Below are 18,675 nucleotides of genomic sequence, written 5' to 3'. Positions count from 1 at the left end.
TACATATATATATATATGAAGATATTGTAAATTTAAAGCTTTCGAAAGAAGTTTACACTGATATTCACTTTAAATATTTATTCTTATCTCAAGTGCTATGTTATATAATGAACAATAAAAATGTATAAAAGAAACATGGATGAAGATATGAAAAGGTTCAAACGGATAACAAGTTTCAAAAATTAACATGCAAAAAATATTTATGATGTATGGTATCTTATAGAATATTATTAGATATATTCTTTTAATAAGTCACATAACAATTTTTTTAGATGCACTCAAGACTTTCTATTTGAATAATTTTACGTATCCAATACTCGAACTTAATGCCAGTTAATTTGGAATAGCATCATACTAATTAATTAATATGGTCAAATATATGGTTTCTTGATATCTAAATATGGTTCCTATTTTCCTTTTGAAAATTTTATGTATTTTTTCATAGACAAAATAGATAGATTATTTATCTTTACAATTCACGAAATAAATAGGAGAAAGATGCTAAATATTGTTCACTAAAGGAGAGACACTTTAATAACCGTATTAGTTTTTGACTAAATAAAGATGACGATAGTATTATATTTTGCTAATATTGTTAACCATCTATTTTTAAACGGTGAATCCATATAAAGATAAAAATATTCTTAATGCTATACAAATATAGCTGATGTGTGTCATTGCTTGAATTAATAACAATATGGTAAAGTATTTATAATAACACGTTAATATAATGATGACTAAGTTTTAAATATAATATATAAGTAAAAATAAATTAATGTTTTATGATTTTTAATTCATAGAATTCATTAAGTTAAACTTATTTTTCACTATTATTAAGATTTTTTCAATGTTTTTCTCTTTTATCACTAATGATAGAATGTGATTTCCTTAATACATAAAAATCAGAAGCTGTAAAATTTTATTTTATCAATCTACATTTTCCAAATAAAAAATAATATTATTTTGACAAAGTAACAAATTTTTACACATATTTTACATTTATTATTTTATTCTTTAATCTCTCTTTTCTTATAAATATAAAAACTAATTTTTTAATGAACAAATACTCTTAAAAATAAATTATCAACCGGTGTAAAAAATTATTTTCTTAATTCAATTTAGGAAAAAGAAGTTTAAAGAAAAATTTAGTTTCACTTCTAGAAGCTTTGGTAAAACCAAAAATTGACTATTGACTTGTATCATCCATACCAAAGCGTTCGAACCGAACCGCAGGTGATCCTTCCCTGCGGTTGGTGAAATTACAGTTCATTCAGTGCAAAGGGAAAGTTGTTTGGTCTTGCTCCTTCTCACCTCACATCTTCCACGAAGATATTTCACTGTTAACACCAACAACACACCCAAAGCCTCAATCTTGTTCAGATCCCTCGCACCCTTTCCCATTCAAATTAGGGTAAAATTGAATCATCCATCACTTTGCATTCATGCAGTTTCTATTTCTGTTTTCCAATTTTCAATTTTAATTTCTTCATCTTTTCGATCAAAGGGCGTGGCAAGATGAGTGAGGTTTTCGAAGGGTACGAGCGCCAGTACTGTGAGCTCTCTGCTAATCTCTCCCGCAAATGTAGTTCAACCTCGCTTGTTTCTGATCAAGGTGCCTTCAAAATCCTAATTTTATTGTCGTTTAATTCACCCCTTTTTTCGTTTATCGCTTATTTCTGTGTTGCGTTTGGTGTCTTGAACTGCCCCTGTTGCTTTCTTGCTGTGATTAGCTCGGAACGCATCATAGGATGCATATCTGGCTCAAGAGTTCGTGTGTTGGGAAATGAATTTTCTCTTAGCTGAACCCCTCATAAACCATGGCTATGAGAAGGGAAACTAGGGTTTATTATTCAAAATTTGTTGTGCTTGATTGTTTAAGTGTCAAGATTTGGTCAAAGCTAGTAAAAGTCGTTGTTTTATCGTGTTCAATGATTTTTGTGCGACTTCTATGTGATTCGATGAAGTTTACTATATTGTTGGTCAGTTAGGCTAATTATACTACCGAGACTAGTCATGTTCTTAGATTTCTCAGATGTTTGCTTGTTGCTGTTGTCCTAAACGGTGATCCCTGGTGACATCGATGGTTCACGTGTTTCTTTTGTTGATAATAGTGTTTACGTTACTTGATGAAAGTGAAAACTTAGAAAAACTTTTGGAGGATTTTATCTACTGTGCTTCGAGCCAGACGTTTTCTGGATTCTGCTTATGTAACATGAAGATGTATGATGGCTTATTATTTAATGTTAAATTTTATTTACTGATTTTTTAATCAACACTATTCAGAACAGAAGCTGCAGAAGTTTTCTGAGATCAAAGCAGGACTGGATGACGCTGATGTCCTGGTACTAAGATGAATGTTTTCTTATGTGTTCGTGCTTTATTTTTTTTATTGGTATTAATTATCTGAGATTCATTTTCTATATCACTCTTCTCCCTCTTCAGATTCGGAAAATGGACCTTGAGGCAAGAAGTTTGCAGCCAAGCGCAAAGGCAATGCTTCTTGCGAAGTTGAGGGAGTACAAATCTGATCTAAGCAACTTGAAAAAGGAATTTAAAAGGCTAACATCACCTAATTCTGATGAGGCTGCCCGTGAAGAATTGTTGGAGGCTGGCATGGCAGATACTCATTCGGTAGATTTGGAACCCTAGATTGTATTACTTTATGGCATCCTTTTCTTAAAAGGATAGTGAAAATAGTTTATGGCTTTGTTGGTTAGAGATATGAAATATCTTCATTAACAGTTTAAACTTTTTGGATAGTTAGTCCTTCCTTGACATGGTATCAAAGCTTTTACGACCAAGTTGTCTAGAGTTTGATAAAAAAAGTTTAGTTTCAGCATGAGATAGTTGCATTATCTTTGCTTCAAACCTGAAGGAATATGTTAGAAATATAATGTAAAACTATAGGAGATCCCATACTGGCTAGAGATATGATCAAATTTGGAGGGTTGAGTTAGGCCTATCCCACTTTCTAAGAATAATCATTAGTGTGTCTTCAGATACCAACTTAAACTTTTGGAATAATTGGTTCATGATAGTAACTGTATTACCTTTAAGGTGTTTCAAATGACAATGTTTTTATTGAGATATTTGTTATAATTAGAGAAATTGTCTATTAAATGTGATCAGGGAAATTATACCATCTTTCTGTTATTCTATTATTTCTGCAGGTAGATTGATTTTTGTCCTTGATTCTAATCCCTAAACTTATGAGCTTGATTCTCTTAGCCCTGTATATGAATATATGACTGTTATCCTGGAATAAACACTATTCTTAAATTTCAACATTGTATTAGAGCAATACAGTCCTTTGACCTACCCATCATTGTTTCATTGCTATGCTTCTTAAAATTCTGAGTTCTACTTTAATCTCATGATTATTCTTGCAAATTAATCATCTTCCATGCTGTGTCAACCTCCAACATCTTGTGACATTTTAAATCCCCTTTGTTAAGTTATTGATTCCTACAAGTTCAGCTGTCTTCCAGCTGTGTTATTCATTCCAACCATATCTTTTGCCATCTTAGCCTCCACCTTGCATATTACGATATTACTAGTGTGTTTCAGACAATTGTTTTGCTACGCATTCTATTGCCATGTTTCAAACACATTTTCAGCCACCTTTTCTTCCTTTTTTAATCCTTGTTTTGTTCTTTGTTCTGATAACATTTTTCATTGGTCGTGCTCTTGCACTCGTGTTTCTGTCTCAGGTGTTATCTACTTTGCCATTCATACTATAAGCATGATTTGAATAATTTTTTGTCATTGCAACCAATCCCCTATTATGTCATTGTTCTTATAGATTTTCTCTTTTGTTTCAAGTCATACACTATGAGATCAGAGACATCAATCTACTCACATGACTTTACCAAAAGTATCAGTTGGCCCTTCTATAGTCTGAAAGAATCGTCACAGTCCCTTCATTTTCAAATCTCAAATTATGTAGTTTGATTTCTTTTATTTAAAGAGGATATTTGTTACTAGTTTAGATCTTAATTTGAGGGGGTCTGCTAAGATATTGCAGGAAACATTTTTCAGATATTTGTTATCATTAGGGAAATGATGTCCTAAATTTATGGGATGGATTCTACGTCTTATGTATAAAATATAGGTACAGTGCTGTCATCATTCTTTCGTTTCAACATTTTTTATTTGTTGATTGCTTGTATAATTACAGCATGAGATAGGTGGACCTGTGCATTGTCTACACTTCAAGCCCAAAGGCTTTTGCATGGAGGGACATGCTTGGAATATAACATAGTTTGTCATTTTAGAGTCTTCACATAATAGCTTAAGATTTTGGGAAGGTTGGTTTATGTCGTAGCTATCATTAAAGCTCTAAAACAAGTGATCTTTTGATTGATTGAAAGATGATTGACCAAAGTAGGAGACTTTTAGAAACTATTTACTAAAAGGAGGCTGTTTTAAAACATATTACCAAAGTGTGATGTTTTTTACTGTTTACCAGATCAATTCGCTAGTCAAAGCAGCAAGTTCAGTGTCACATCAGTGTTCACATATTCTTTTAAATTGGACAGATAGTCTATGTAACGTGCCATGCATGTCACATGGATGACTAATCCAATTTTTTTAAAAAAATATAAATGCTGTAGTGGTACTGAACTAGCTACTTTGGCAGCTGGATTGACCTTGTCAATGGCCAAAACTGTCCCAGGTTGGTAACGAATCAAAACGGGCCCTTCTAATAAATAGTTTCTGTAAGTACCCTACGCTGACTAATTAACCATTGATCGAATATTTTCATAATTGCACTCTAATTTTCGCCTCTGGTTTACTACTTATTTTCACTGTTATGTTTCCCTTTTTTAGTAGTTCATGTTGGGGTATTTAATGTTTTGTCTGTAGCCTCTTTAATTTGCTATCCAATTAGTTCCTTAACACCCGTTGATGTTTGAAGAAATAGCTGTGTTTTGTCAGTTTGATCAGTTACCTTTGCCAGTTTAATTGCAGGCTACTATTACTTGAGTATTTATAGTAGAATTCTTGTTAACAACCTGTGAATTATGACATTAATAAAGTATTATTGTTGTTGTTATTATTAAGCATGTCATATATATCTGGTTAGTAGGGTTGACAAATTGGATGTATAGGATCTATTTTATTTCAGATTAATGGACCAGATGAAAAAAAAAGTCCATCAATCCATTTTGATCCATTAAAAATTTAATAAAAGATATGATCCATTTAATAAAAGTCAAATTCATCCATCCATTGACATTTTTTTCCTGGATGGATTAAATAAATTTTTAAAACAAATTAAAAAATAAAGTTTGTAAAACATTTAAAAAAAAAATTTTTGAAAACTTTTGGCAAAACTTAATTTAAGATAGATTTAATCATGAAAAAAATTAGGTGTATTGATTTTGATTGTATTTATAGAGATGATTCCTTAATCATCCCATAAAACTAATTTGATATAAACCAATTTTTTATATTTTTGTAATGGATGAATTTGATGGATTTTCTTGTGGATGGATAGGATGAGTGATGGATAAATGGTTTGTTTTGCCACCCCTAATAGTCATTGAGAGTGTTATGCTTGTGATGAGAATAGGTTTGCTTGTTTCTTGCAAATAAGGTTGCAGACGTGTGCATATGCATATCTTGGGCTCTGTTTTATATATACTGAGAGTGCAGCTTAGATGCATATTTTTGCTTTCGGAATTACGAAATTAGTAGGCTTTTGCAGTTGGTTCCACCTGTAAGCCATGTAAACGGTTCTGATGTTATTCTATTTTTTGGTTGGGAAATATGGATAACATTGCAGGCTTCTGCTGATCAGAGAGAAAGATTAACTATGTCTGTGGAGAGATTAAACCACTCCAGTGACAGAATAAGGGAGAGCCATAGAACCTTACTGGAGACTGAAGAACTTGGTGTTTCCATCCTCCAGGATTTGCACAGTCAGCGAGAGACTCTATTGAACTCCCATAAAAGGGTACGTTGACATGTATAAGCTATTTTTTTTTAAGTTGAATTCTGATTATGTGAACTTTAGGTTGTTTTAGTCCTTTTTTCATGAACTAGGAAAGAATCATGAGATGATCTTTATTATCTGAGAAGTATTAAAACCAATCATGACACTTATTTGGGGAACAAGATTATGAACCTCCTTCAACTTAACAAATGCAATGAGAAGTTGTGATGATTATTGGTTGATGGTCATGTTTCCTTGCGTTGCAGCTTCATGGGGTAGATGATGCTATTGACAAGAGTAAGAAGGTTTTAACTACCATGTCACGGAGAATAACTAGGAACAAATGGATCGTTGCATCTGTGATTGGAGCTCTTGTTTTTGCTATAGTTGTTATTCTTTTTTACAAGCTATCTCATTAGCTTATAAAATCATAAAAGATATGACAGAATGGAAGCAATGTTTAATGCTTTTATGTACTTGGTTGTATATAGGAAATGTATGGACATAGGTGGCGTTATCATATATCCCTGCAATTATTTCGCCTCTGTTATTTTTAAGATTGGAAAGTTTTCAATGATATACCTTGCTTTTTATGCTCTTAATTATGTTTTTCTTTTGAACTGTAAGAACAATTACTTAATGCAAGTAAGTCTGTTCGAGTATACTCTTTTTATGACATGATGTATTTGTAGTAGCATATCTGAAGTTCATGATTTCCAAATCTTTGTGCTAATGCCGTGTGCGAGTGCCTTGTTCATTGCCTTAGCTGAAGTGTTTACCTGAAAAGAAACTTTTTGCGGAATATGCAACTTCTATTACCTTCTCTTTGTGCTGATTCTTTTTGTTAAACTTATTAAAATAAGTCAAAAAGATTTATAGAAAATGTCAAAATTATGCTACATAATTTCATTTCATAAAGCGACGAAATTCATATATGTAACAACTCTTATTTATCAAAAACCACTCATTTTGTTCAAATATAAACAAAATAACTACTTTTTACACTAACGGAACAAGTTAATTAATGTAATTTAATTATATTAACCATCATGTTTAAAAAAATGAACTCTTTAAAGGGTCATTTTTAAAACTTGATAAAACAAAATAACATACTAATTAAGAGTGTATGTTTACGGATATTTTTCGCAATAGCACACTTTTTCTTTTTAATTTCCCACATAGATATTATTTATGATATTATTTATTGTGATCACACACTTTTTGGCTAGTTTAGAATTCGAGTAAGGATCGGCCGAATTTCTATCTTTATTTTGTCATCCCATATCAATCGAGACAAAATGAAGGTGGGAATTTGATTACCCATAACCCAAATTCTGAATTAGCCAAAAAAAATATACGTAAATATTATATACAATGTGCTATGTGAAACATTAAAGAGAGTGTGCTTTGACGAAAAAATATATCTATATTTATGATATTATTAAATAAAATAAAAAATAGTTAAAGCTTGTTTATATTTAAGTTTATTAAAAAATTTGATCTATATAATTGAGTAAGGAAAATATTTTATTTCCAAACTAAAATATAAAAGAAATAAAGTTAACATTAATTAAAAGGATTGGTAATATATTCTGATTATTACATTTTTTTTGTTAAAATGTTATTCACTTAAACTTGATATCGAGAATAAGAAGATTAGAGTAAGACTTTAAATTAATTAAAAATTGTTTTAATAATTATGTCATTAAGTGAATAAAAATGGTTGAAATATTTTGAGTCATAGTTGTTGGTAGGAAGAATAACCAAAAAACATGGATCTTGAAATAGCGTGTAAGTTACAGTAGCGGCGATAGGAAGCACGTAGTAGTGAATGTGAACGTGTGTGTAGAGTACAAAATGATCACGAACTGAAATATGAACTGAAACTTAGAACAAGTAAGATCCACGTGGACCCCACTTAACAAAAAATCTTGTTTCCCAATTTCACAAACTCAACTCCAATTTTTCCTTTGCTTTTCTTTTCTTCCTTTCCTAATTTCTCTTCTCTCATCTTCATCTCCAATCCAATCCATTCCAATTCTCATGGATTCCCTTCCTTCCGTCTCGCCCTCCATGGTCCTCCCTCCCAGCCACCCTTTCCGCCGTCTCCCTCCGCGCTTCCTCTCTGCCCGAACCCGAACTCGCCGCCGCCACCTGTCCGTCTCCTGCACACTCGCCGGCGACGGCACCGACGACGACCTCGAAAGGGCTCTCCACATGGACGGCGCCATTCCACGCACCTCCAACGAGTTTGTCAAACGCGTCTCCTCACGCGCCTACGACATGCGCCGCAACCTCCAGCAGTCCTTCGATTCCAGCAGCTACGACGGTACTACACACACCTTCTCTTTCCTTTTCTTGCATAAACATTGGTTGGGAGAGCTAAAATGTATGACTAACCGTAGTGATCTATGGATGATTTATCCTTATTCTTAGACCTCCAAAATTAACTTTTATCTATGTGTAGGGATTAGAATTTACAGTTGCATAACCGTAGTTGTAAGGAGTAAAACTTGAAGTAAAGATTGTCATAATGACTAAGTGCATAGTTGTTCTACCCTTGAAATAAAATTAAAGGGTGAAAGAAAATTGTTGTTAATGTGTTGTTTATATTTCCTTGATTTTTATTCAGTTTTAGATGCCAACCCTTGGAGAGAGACTTCGAAGGCCGTGTATGTACTCACGCAAAAGGAAAATCAATTGTGCACAATGAAGACCCGCAGAAATAGAAGGTTGGGTTAACTAGAGATTGGATATGTTGTGTGCTTTTTCTTATTTATTGTGTTTGGCATTTCTCGTAGCTGAGTTTGCTGTTTCCTGTGACAGTGAGGTTGAAAGAGAACTGGGATTGTTGTTTTCTAAAGGAGGCAAGTGGGGATCTGGAATTGGAAATCAGTCCAAACAGGCGAGGGGAGGGACTACTAAGTTTCAAATGCTTGTGGAAGATGTTAGAGAGGGAGTACTGGTATGTGTTCTATTACACATGATATTGTGATTTAATTTATATTCATCAAACATGTGGGGAACATTTTTTAATGTGCGAAAACGTCGAAATATTATGATATATGTGTTTACCTTTTGTTTGAATTCAATCGTTATATATATGATTTCTTCAATTTGAAGCCACTTTTTATAGGGTATTTGGTTAGTGCAAACCAGGACGCATGTAAAAAATGCAGTTCTTCCTATTATAATTGGAGAATGGTTTTAAGAAAGGATCTGCAACTGAAAAGCCTCAACCTCAATGTTAAATGTCTTGATGTATCCACTGTTGCTATTGTGACCCCATCCGCTGCATTTACTTGTAATTTCTCACGATTTCAAGAAATTAAACAGTGACCATAATTTAAAATCTTAAATTGGATTTTCTAACTGGAAAACTTACACAATCTCCCATGCAACTTTTCCTATACATATCATAAAATCGAAACCCCAATTTTGATTGAAGAACAACGGAAACAATATCTGCAGAAGAAGTACATCTAAGTTATGTCCCTAAATGCAATGAAACAATCTTATGTCCATAACATATTGCATGGTTTATTGTAATTTTCAAGCTATTGGAAGATAATTTAATCCATTACAATGTGACAATATGGTTGCAGGTATTTGAAGATGAAAATGAGGCAGTAAAGTATTGTGACTTGCTAGAAGGAGGTGGTCAGGGTTGTGAGGGTGTTGCCGAGATAGAAGCCTCATCGGTACAAATAACTGACCAATTATCATTTGTCACTGTTCTTTCTGTTGCTTGGAAACAATGTACCACAACAATTGCTTTGTTCTTGCAGATATTTGATCTTTGCCAGAAAATGAGGGCTCTTGCAGTTCTATTCCGCAGAGGGAGGACACCTCCTCTTCCTGAAAGTCTTAAACTCAATCTGCGAGCTCGTAAAAGGTCCCTTGAAGATCAAGATGATTTGATGTGAAATTCATATTCCCTTTTGATGAGAGCAAGCATCTGTGCTAATTGCTAATATTCTTAGCCCCCAAAGGAACAAAATATGTATATTCATAGAAATTCATTCATCATATAATTGAAAATAATATAGCATGTATATGATTGTTCAATGCTTATACTCAATGCATATGGTAACAAGAAAAATTACGGTTCTCCAATGCTTGTGCTTGCTTAAAAATTTAAAGTATTTTGAGAATTGATTTTTGTTAAATTATAAGTTATGAAAAGATGTTTTAAAATAATTAATTTTGTCCGAATGTAAGAAAAACATAAATATTTGGAATATGTATGAACCTGAAAGAAAAAAAGTTGTTAAAAAAAGCAACTATACATTATATAAACATTTTATTTTTCATAAAACCAACTAAAATTAAAGCAAATTTTCTTAAGCATGTTGTTAGACACCTCTTGTATGGAGATCATGTTAATAAGAAATCTCTTGGATGTTGCTTACTGTTGCAACATTAAATACTATTGATTAAACCCTAATCTGGTTCTTGAAGTATTAATTTTGAGCATAGCTTATTTAGTTCCAGAACTATTTAGAAAATAAAATGATTGCTTTTGACATAAAATCAATGGTTTGTTTTTATATATTCATTTATATATAAGCTACCTATCACTACCATGTGGCAATACATTGAGTGCTGGTCCTATTTTTTAGGTTTATGAAAGATGTGTGGATAAGTTTCTCAATAAAGGAGATAAAAGAAAAACGACAAAAATGAAATAATTTTTTCGTAAGCTAAAACTTACGTATAAGTTAAAAAAAGAAAGATGAGAATTGAGAGAAGTTATTAGAGAAAACTTCTACATTTTTTTATATAATTTTAGCATCTAAAAAAGTATAATTTTTTTTCTCAAAAATATTTATGATGAACTTTGTACAAAAAACACTAAACAAAATAAGGGTTCTCCAAAATACTTTTATTAGATAGTTTTGATTTGATTTGGCATAATATGATAAAATGAAAGAGAAAATATTTATTTCAAAAGTTTATTTAACTTTTTTTTTTCTTAAATTTATAGAATAGTATAGCAACAAACAATAATCTCAGACTAAATTAATTGTTTAGTCCAAAATGAAAGCATGATTTGATCCCCTTTGGTGGATCAGCACGACCCATTTCTTAATGCAGTGAGAACAAAAGTTCTCCACTTAAGAAATATATATATATATATATATATATATATATATATATATATATATATATATATATATATATATATATATAACAACATTTTTAACAACAATCTCTGTGATTATCTAAAATTATTTTACAATTAATAATAATAATTATAAACCCATCAATAAAAAAAACAAGAAAATAATATTAAAATATTATAGAAAATGTTTTCAAATATAATTATGTCAGTATATATATTTTGATATTAAACTTTGACTATCTCTAAATATTAAATTAGTAAAAGGAGCACGAAAGGTGACATAGCTATACCCCACACCTGATCCTAAAAAAAACAGAAAAAACAAAATGCTTCCAAGTGAAGATAATATTTAAAAATAGAATTCGAATACGGAATTTAATTTAATCACGATACAGTTGATTAACTAAAGTGTAATGCACTTGAATAAATAATATTTAAATTCCGAATACAATAATTAACTCATTCGAAAAAAAAATTGACAGTTGAATTAGTAAACGCAGGATAACTAATAAAACTGATAAGAGAGCCAAAAACTTCACAATCACATGACACCAACAAACTAGAAATGAGAAGAAACAAAGCCACAAATTAACACATTACACATTACAGCGAACCGTTTTCTGATCTTCAATTTCATTTGCATGTGAATTTTGCAGCATATGATTTCCGCGTTGCATTTCGCGAGTAGTAATCAAAACATAGCAATTGAAGAGGGCGGCAACCGGCAATGAGCACCGGCAGTAGCGGATCGTCCGCCACGGCGGCGATGGAGAAGGCTCGGGTGAGTCGAACGTCTCTCATTCTGTGGCATTCGCACCAAAACGACGCCGCGGCTGTGCGGAAGCTTCTTGAGGAGGATCCATCGCTGGTGAAGGCTAGGGATTACGACAGCCGCACGCCGCTGCATGTGGCTTCGCTCCACGGCTGGGTCGAGGTTGCTAACTGCTTGCTTGAATTCGGTGCTGACGTCAATGCTTTGGATCGTTGGAAAAACACTGTACTCTCTCTCTCTCCCTCTCTATTTATGTCGTGTTATGATAGATTCGTTAACTAGAGAAATTTTTTTTTACTTCTTCTGACGAATAAATTAGTGTTGTTTTGTTCTGGAAAGCCTTTGGCTGATGCAGAAGGAGCTAAAAAATTGCCGATAATTGAGCTTTTGCAGTTAAACGGAGGCTTGTCTTATGTAAGTATATTCAATGGAAGGGACATTATTTTGTAACAACGAAAATATAAATGTGAGCACGTCGATTAACTGACACTAACATAGATTGTTCGAGCTTAATGAAATCGTCTTTAGTTCTAGTCATGTTGCCTTACGGGGAGAATGATACCTGTTGTCTCAAACCAAAAGAAAATAAAAATGTATTTTCTATTGCAGTAAAACGAGGGAAGAATGAGTTTGTGATACTGATGTGTGTATGAGTTTGATGTTTGATTACGCAGGGCCAAACTGGAAGTCATTCTGAAAAGAGCCCTGTTCTTCCCCCATTGCCTAACAAATGTGACTGGGAAGTTGACCCATCCGAGCTGGACTTCTCTCATTCGGTTTGCATTGGAAAGGTGTTTTCTTTATTTTCTTGATCTCATTTGCATTGTACTGTATCAAAATCTTACTGTGAATTTTAGAAATTGCACTGTATTTATTGTGATATAGCTGTAAGTATGAAATTGTGTCTTCATCATATAGACTGGATGTGAGTATGAAATTGTTGTTTTCATCATAGACTGTATCGTATGTGAGTACAATTAGTTGTGAGTCTTCAATTGTCAATCTTCGTGATGATAATCTGGTCATTTATGTTTTTTAATTATTTGTCTTGGTTTTTTTAAGTTTTTTAATTTTTGTATCCACTCTGTTTCTTGCTGTCATTTCTACATGATTGCTTTACAGCTCATGTCATTTTACTTTTACTTTGCATTTATACTGTTAATGAACCAAATCTGCTCTTGAGGTTTGATCTTTGTGGGTGTGTTTTCTGAAGGGATCTTTTGGTGAGATCTTAAAAGCCCATTGGCGTGGAACGCCTGTTGCCGTCAAACGTATTCTTCCATCTCTGTCAGATGATAGATTGGTGATGTAAGATCCTTTATTTAATTTCTAGATTTTGTCTTGATTTGATTGCTATATAGTTAACAGGTTATCGCTGCAGTAAAATTCTTCTAATTGTCTGTGGTTGATTAATGTGTTAAAACAAACACCTTACTATTATCTGTCTTCTGTCAAGGCTTACTTGGGGCTACAGGTAAATTCATTTGGAGCCTGAGAAGGCAGATATGGTTCTCCACAAAATTTCTTAAATACGTGTTTTTGTAAATTTTACTTTCACATTTACTTTTTTTTTTATCTAAAAAATTAACTTGTCCTTCGTAAACTAAAACTGTCTACTTCTGAACCCTGGCTATGGGTAACCATTTCAATTTTTAGACTGTTCCTTGCGGTGATGTTTGTTCTGTTTGAACTAGCTACCTCTTTGGGAAATATGGTTCACATTAAAGCTCATGTATAATCAAACCCCTAAAATATGAAATAATGAATAATAAAAAGGAGAGGGGAGGCAATACACAGACAAACTAGTGATTAAGCTTGTGCATTCAGAAATCGACCATTTTTTCTATCTTGCACCTTTTTCAGTCACTTATCCCTTTATTTTTGTTGATCACTTTTTAATACAGTCAGGACTTCAGGCACGAGGTTAATTTACTTGTGAAACTTCGACATCCTAATGTTGTTCAATTTCTTGGAGCTGTTACAGACAAGAAGCCCCTTATGTTAATTACTGAGTATTTAAGAGGACGTGAATGCATATAAATAGACACCTAGGTTCAGATGCTCTGAACTCACGAAATCTTGTTCTTTAAGATTAAACTTATTAAATTACTATTTCGTTATTTATAGGGTGATCTTCATAAGTACCTCAAAGACAAAAGTTCTCTTAGTCCATCAGCAGCTATCAACTTTGGCTTGGATATTGCTAGGTATGGTGTGTCATTCTTTGATGTTTCTCTTGTTTTTCTTTTTAAATTTATTTATAGAAGAACAAACAGAAAACCTCAAAACAAGAGAGAAATTGACCCCCTTATCTTTTCAACCTCTCTGTAAATCTTTTATATAATTATAAATTATAAATCACTCCTTAAATGGATAATTCTCGTGGGACAGCGACTGAGAAGCCGAAACAACTGTTAAATTTGACCCCACCCAAGACCTGGGATTGCAAGGAGAGCACTCTTGCATAGGACCTTAATCTATTGCAAGGAGAGCACTCTTTCATAGGACCTTAATCTATTGCAAGGAGAGCACTTTTTCACAGGACCTTAATCTTTTGCCTTGTCCTACGCTACTGAAATGGATGGACGGAAGATGTTCCAATTTCAAAAGAAGTTTGCCAAACCTACTTCTAAAAAATTTCCAGAAGTAATTTCCTAAGCTTCCAAACAACATCAAAATCAATAAAAGATGATTGTTTGTAATGAACTCCCAAATCACAACTTGAGCATTGGTATAGAAAATAGTGCTTTACCGTCTTGCCTTACAATCTAATTGCTATGGGATATTGTGAATTACTGATGTCTGTGCCCTTGTAAAAGTCTTATATCTTTATGGGTGTCTCTTTGCTTCTCAACTTTGAATTTGTATTGGACTCTGCTTGTGGCTGGCTTTGGGGGTTCTTATGGATGCTTCAGGGTGATGGATTGGAAAGTTTACTGCTTTTTTCCATGTTCGAAGATATTCCCTCTCCTGCTTTAGACAATGTATTCTACCCATACTTTTCTTTGGCTTCTACAAATATAAAATAGAAAATCAAACATTGTCGATATTATAAAGGAATGCAAATAGTTCAAGTCAAATAACTTAATCACCTTTCTCTGAAATCTGACTTCCTCGTTGCTGATAAGTGAACTACACTTTTGATGGAATTGGTTATAGCTTAAAAGTATCGGCTCTCAGGCTTTTATTAATATAATGTATTTAAACAGCTTAAACATTGTTGGAGATAAGGTTGCAAATCCATAAAAGAAGATTTCCCCGTTCCAGTGCTTGTTTACTTGTCACTACCATTGCTGCGATCTAATGTTTGTCTTGACTTAGACTATGAACCAAAGTTTCTTCATAAGGTATAAGAATAGTGGTTTGTGCCTGTAATGAAGAAATTACATGCAGTAACACTTTTAAGCATATATATGTCCTTTGATATAATTTTCTACATGATTTTTTTTTTTCGATCATAGTCAGTTTTGCTGTGTATGAGAATGAGGATACAGGAAATGCTATCCTCACTTGCCATTTTTGTTTAAAACAAAAACTGTATTCACAAAACTCACTAGAAAAATTTAAGATTTTTTTTTATTTTTGTTAAAGAAACTGATTAATTCTTTTGAGGTGAGTAAGGGAGGAGCTTCAAGAATGTTGTCAAACGCATAACTAAGCCCATCTGAGCATCATGTATTCCTAACTGTGCTGATAAAACATTGTTAGGAAATCTAGAAACACTTGAAAGCATGCAGGTTCATTGAATCTAACTATTTTTATAATCTATATTTTGTAAATACTGTTTGTAGAGGGATGGCCTATCTTCACAATGAACCAAATGTCATCATCCATCGAGACCTAAAGCCAAGGTAAATATGTTATTCTTACAAATTGATTTCATTTTTTCTGTCCAAGGTTTAGAGTATTTAACTTGATCTAGAACATCATAGGAATTTATTTATATGTGATACAAGAATGCACTAGAAGTTGAAATCTTTTTCACCCCTAAAATTTCAGGAATGTTCTTTTAGTCAATTCTAGTGCGGACCATTTAAAAGTTGGTGATTTTGGACTTAGTAAGCTTATTAAGGTCCAAAGTTCTCATGATGTATACAAGATGACTGGTGAAACTGGAAGCTGTGAGTATGAGAAATTCTTTCAAATTAATAAGGGAAAATGCATAGACATGCCATGAACTTTACCTTGTTTTGAAATATCCATCTTGAACTTGAATAACGAGGTGAGTGCTTAACTTTCAAACTCTGCTGAGACCAATCTGCTCAGTATAAGTTAATATGACTTGCATGAGATAATATCTGTCTTTTTTCATAAATTTATTTTTAAGTTTCATAAATTAAAAAATGCAGAATAAAAGGAATATAAAGTAAAAGTATTTTAAAAAATAAAATAAAATCATGAGTTCCGAGATTATCAAATGAGTTAATCAATAGGCATGTCATATGATGAATGGTTGTTATTAGGCTTATGCATGGACGAGTCTATCTAACTGAGGTTTAGGAAAAATCTATCTAAAATGGAATTTTAATATGGCTATTTCAAAATGAGGTAAAGTTGAAGGAATGTATGAATTTTTTTTAATTAAAACTAGTAACAATTCTGCACAAAATTGAAATCTCCTTTATTTTGGTTTAAAAAAATAGACCGCTACATGGCTCCTGAAGTTTTCAAACACCGGAGATATGATAAGAAGGTTGACGTGTTCTCCTTTGCAATGATTCTGTATGAGGTATTCCACACTTTAAGACTTAGAATTTTGTTTGATAAAATGGTAAAAAGTTGAAGCTAGTTCTAAATTTCGAATTCACTATTCTTGAAATCTTCTTTGGGTCAGATGCTTGAAGGTGAACCTCCTTTTTCAAATTATGAGCCATATGATGGAGCCAAATATGTGGCAGAAGGACACAGGCCTTCATTTCGCTCAAAGAGTTATACCTCTGAGCTGCGAGAGTAAGTAATTACCCAGTTCCCCGCCATCCTCTCAAATCCAATTTCTTCTCTTTTTGTATCTCATTTGCGTGTGCTGTCTGTCAGAGACGTATATCATTCTTTAATTTTTTGCCATTTTTTCTAAATTTTTTAAACTGATGAAATCAATATCAGACGTAAATTCTTTACCTTTGAAACTAGTAACATAGCATCCATTTTTCCTCTTCTTTGCTTTTACACCAACCCAGCGTCTATATTCTTAGTTTATGAACAGTTACTAAAGCTTGTGACGATCTGAGTCATAATGAATGAGAATAAGATTTAAGTTAAGAGAACAACAGTGAGACATTTATTTTTATCCTGCTTCTCTGTCGTACTTGAAGAAAATTTTACAACTATGCTTACACTTAAGGGTGCCATGGTAATACTCCTAGAGTCCTAGTGTGACAAGCATAAAAATGAAATCTCTCGTTTTGAGATCACTTGGTAGTAGGTTATGAATGTTGTACAATTAGGCTGTCAGAATTCCAGTCTAGTCAAATACTCATCTCTGTTATTCAACTATTTCTTAGAACAGCTTCAGGGTTGTAATTTGTAATCATATGGAATTTGACCTTGTGTGTTCTTAGTTTAACAGAGGAGTGCTGGTCTTCTGACATAACTAAAAGACCTTCGTTCATAGAGATCCTTAAACGGCTTGAAAAGATCAAGGAAAATTTGCCTTCAGATCATCACTGGAGAGTGTTTGCTTCATGAATTATAAGAGCATTCGTGTCCAGATATTCAGGTGATTATCTGCTATTACCATTCCAAATCTGCTGCGGTTTGTCAAAGAAGCCAATTTGGAATACCTAGCTGGAGTCATACACGGTGTTTTAAACTTAAGACTCAGATAAGCATAACTGGTTGATGCTGATTCTTTTAGCAGGTGTTTACATTCAACTACTTTTTTGTCTCATTAAAATTCTTGGCTGAGTTCCATTCAGCTATTGTTGTGAGCAGATAATAGCGGTTGTTCGAGTGTAATATGTTGTGTACAAAACCTATTAAGGAAAAATATAACAATTCTAACTAATGTTTAAATTTTTCTTATCTTTGAAAACTATTGGTAGTTTTCATTTCTTGGACATTGTTTGACAAGTTCATGTGTTAAATTCTACCAACTACTACCAGATTTCCTTCCCAATTTTTAGGTTGTTCTTGTATTGGTTCTGAAGGTTTATTTAGGAATTGTCCTCCTATGTCATCAAATATTGGGCCTGTCCCAATCTATTCTGTCAGCTTGATTCTCTATGAGAAGAGGTCGACAAAGTGGCAGGCTGCTCAATCCAATTTTATCTCTGTATGTGAACATGGTGATATCACCTACGCCTAAATTATCCTAGATTAGTTATTCCATAATTCCGTGTGACATTTGTGTTTATAGGGCGTTGAGGTGATTCTTGCATTTGTAGCCAAATTATTGGCTAACTTTACAGCCTTTTGAGATCCAGATGCTACCAAATCATTATGTTTTAAGATGTGAGAGTATTGTTAGCTGAATTATTTGGCTAAGGGCATAAGTTCAATTCTGATAAATTTGTTTATAAGTACTTTATACGAAAAAAGGTAAAGTGAAATTAATTTCTCCTGCAAAATCAAGTGGACATTACAAATTAAAAATTATGTGCTAACACTACCAAAGCCATGCTAATTTGTTATATCCAGGGAAATTTTTGCATAATCATTATAAACATGTTCATTACCTGAATTGTACGTGGCATACGTATGGTTTGCATAATAAACTTTTAATACAACTAGCTGACTAAAGACCAAATTAGAATAAATAAATATTGTGGTATTATTCACACCTTTTTCTCAATAGGGACTGTCACTTGACAGACCTTAGAACTGCACCTTTTCCAGGGTAGT

The 18,675-nt window shown here is 32.9% G+C and overlaps 3 protein-coding genes across 4 annotated transcripts; all 3 read left to right on the top strand.

Annotated features, from left to right (window-relative positions):
- Window positions 1-1,219: 1,219 nt before the first annotated feature.
- Window positions 1,220-6,600, top strand: LOC148202904 (vesicle transport v-SNARE 12-like). The gene is made up of 6 exons (XM_088111025.1): window positions 1,220-1,411; window positions 1,505-1,612; window positions 2,284-2,342; window positions 2,443-2,631; window positions 5,789-5,959; window positions 6,205-6,600. Exons 2-6 carry the CDS (start codon window positions 1,516-1,518, stop codon window positions 6,355-6,357), a joined length of 669 nt encoding a protein of 222 aa, XP_087967151.1. The 5' UTR covers window positions 1,220-1,411; window positions 1,505-1,515; the 3' UTR covers window positions 6,358-6,600.
- A 1,244-nt stretch (window positions 6,601-7,844) lies between these two features.
- On the top strand, window positions 7,845-10,054 carry LOC124823960 (uncharacterized). Its single transcript, XM_088108659.1, has 5 exons — window positions 7,845-8,267; window positions 8,571-8,670; window positions 8,765-8,903; window positions 9,544-9,639; window positions 9,727-10,054. The coding sequence occupies exons 1-5, from the start codon at window positions 7,982-7,984 to the stop codon at window positions 9,862-9,864; spliced, it is 759 nt and encodes a 252-aa protein (XP_087964785.1). The 5' UTR covers window positions 7,845-7,981; the 3' UTR covers window positions 9,865-10,054.
- Window positions 10,055-11,569: 1,515 nt separating this feature from the next.
- On the top strand, window positions 11,570-18,048 carry LOC148202903 (serine/threonine-protein kinase VIK-like). 2 transcript variants are annotated; one of them, XM_088108467.1, is made up of 9 exons: window positions 11,570-12,060; window positions 12,175-12,249; window positions 12,510-12,626; window positions 13,049-13,143; window positions 15,627-15,686; window positions 15,835-15,956; window positions 16,479-16,564; window positions 16,670-16,785; window positions 17,402-18,048. In XM_088108467.1, the coding sequence occupies exons 1-9, from the start codon at window positions 11,791-11,793 to the stop codon at window positions 17,418-17,420; spliced, it is 960 nt and encodes a 319-aa protein (XP_087964593.1). In that variant the 5' UTR covers window positions 11,570-11,790; the 3' UTR covers window positions 17,421-18,048. The 2 variants fall into 2 exon arrangements, with proteins under 2 accessions (XP_087964593.1, XP_087964592.1); XM_088108466.1 differs by having other exon boundaries at window positions 11,573-12,060; window positions 17,394-17,960.
- The last annotated feature ends 627 nt before the right edge of the window (window positions 18,049-18,675 follow it).

The sequence above is a fragment of the Vigna umbellata genome, chromosome 3 (genome assembly GCF_029865625.1).
Source record: "Vigna umbellata cultivar VRB3 chromosome 3, Vumbellata_1.0, whole genome shotgun sequence".
Classification (NCBI taxonomy): domain Eukaryota; kingdom Viridiplantae; phylum Streptophyta; class Magnoliopsida; order Fabales; family Fabaceae; genus Vigna; species Vigna umbellata.
Note: the sequence above shows the minus strand (reverse complement) of the source record. Positions and strands in the feature narration are given on the sequence as shown.

Excerpts from the sequence above, each read along its gene's own strand:
- LOC148202904 (XM_088111025.1), top strand. The coding sequence starts at position 1,516 with ATGAGTGAGGTTTTCGAAGGGTACGAGCGCCAGTACTGTGAGCTCTCT. Across the intron at positions 2,343-2,442 it reads TGGATGACGCTGATGTCCTG|ATTCGGAAAATGGACCTTGA; the intron begins GTACTAAGATGA and ends CTCCCTCTTCAG. Across the intron at positions 2,632-5,788 it reads GCATGGCAGATACTCATTCG|GCTTCTGCTGATCAGAGAGA; the intron begins GTAGATTTGGAA and ends ATAACATTGCAG.
- LOC148202903 (XM_088108466.1), top strand. The coding sequence starts at position 11,791 with ATGAGCACCGGCAGTAGCGGATCGTCCGCCACGGCGGCGATGGAGAAG. Across the intron at positions 12,061-12,174 it reads TGGATCGTTGGAAAAACACT|CCTTTGGCTGATGCAGAAGG; the intron begins GTACTCTCTCTC and ends TGTTCTGGAAAG. Across the intron at positions 16,565-16,669 it reads TTGCAATGATTCTGTATGAG|ATGCTTGAAGGTGAACCTCC; the intron begins GTATTCCACACT and ends TCTTTGGGTCAG.
- LOC124823960 (XM_088108659.1), top strand. The coding sequence starts at position 7,982 with ATGGATTCCCTTCCTTCCGTCTCGCCCTCCATGGTCCTCCCTCCCAGC. Across the intron at positions 8,268-8,570 it reads CGATTCCAGCAGCTACGACG|TTTTAGATGCCAACCCTTGG; the intron begins GTACTACACACA and ends ATTTTTATTCAG. Across the intron at positions 9,640-9,726 it reads CCGAGATAGAAGCCTCATCG|ATATTTGATCTTTGCCAGAA; the intron begins GTACAAATAACT and ends TTGTTCTTGCAG.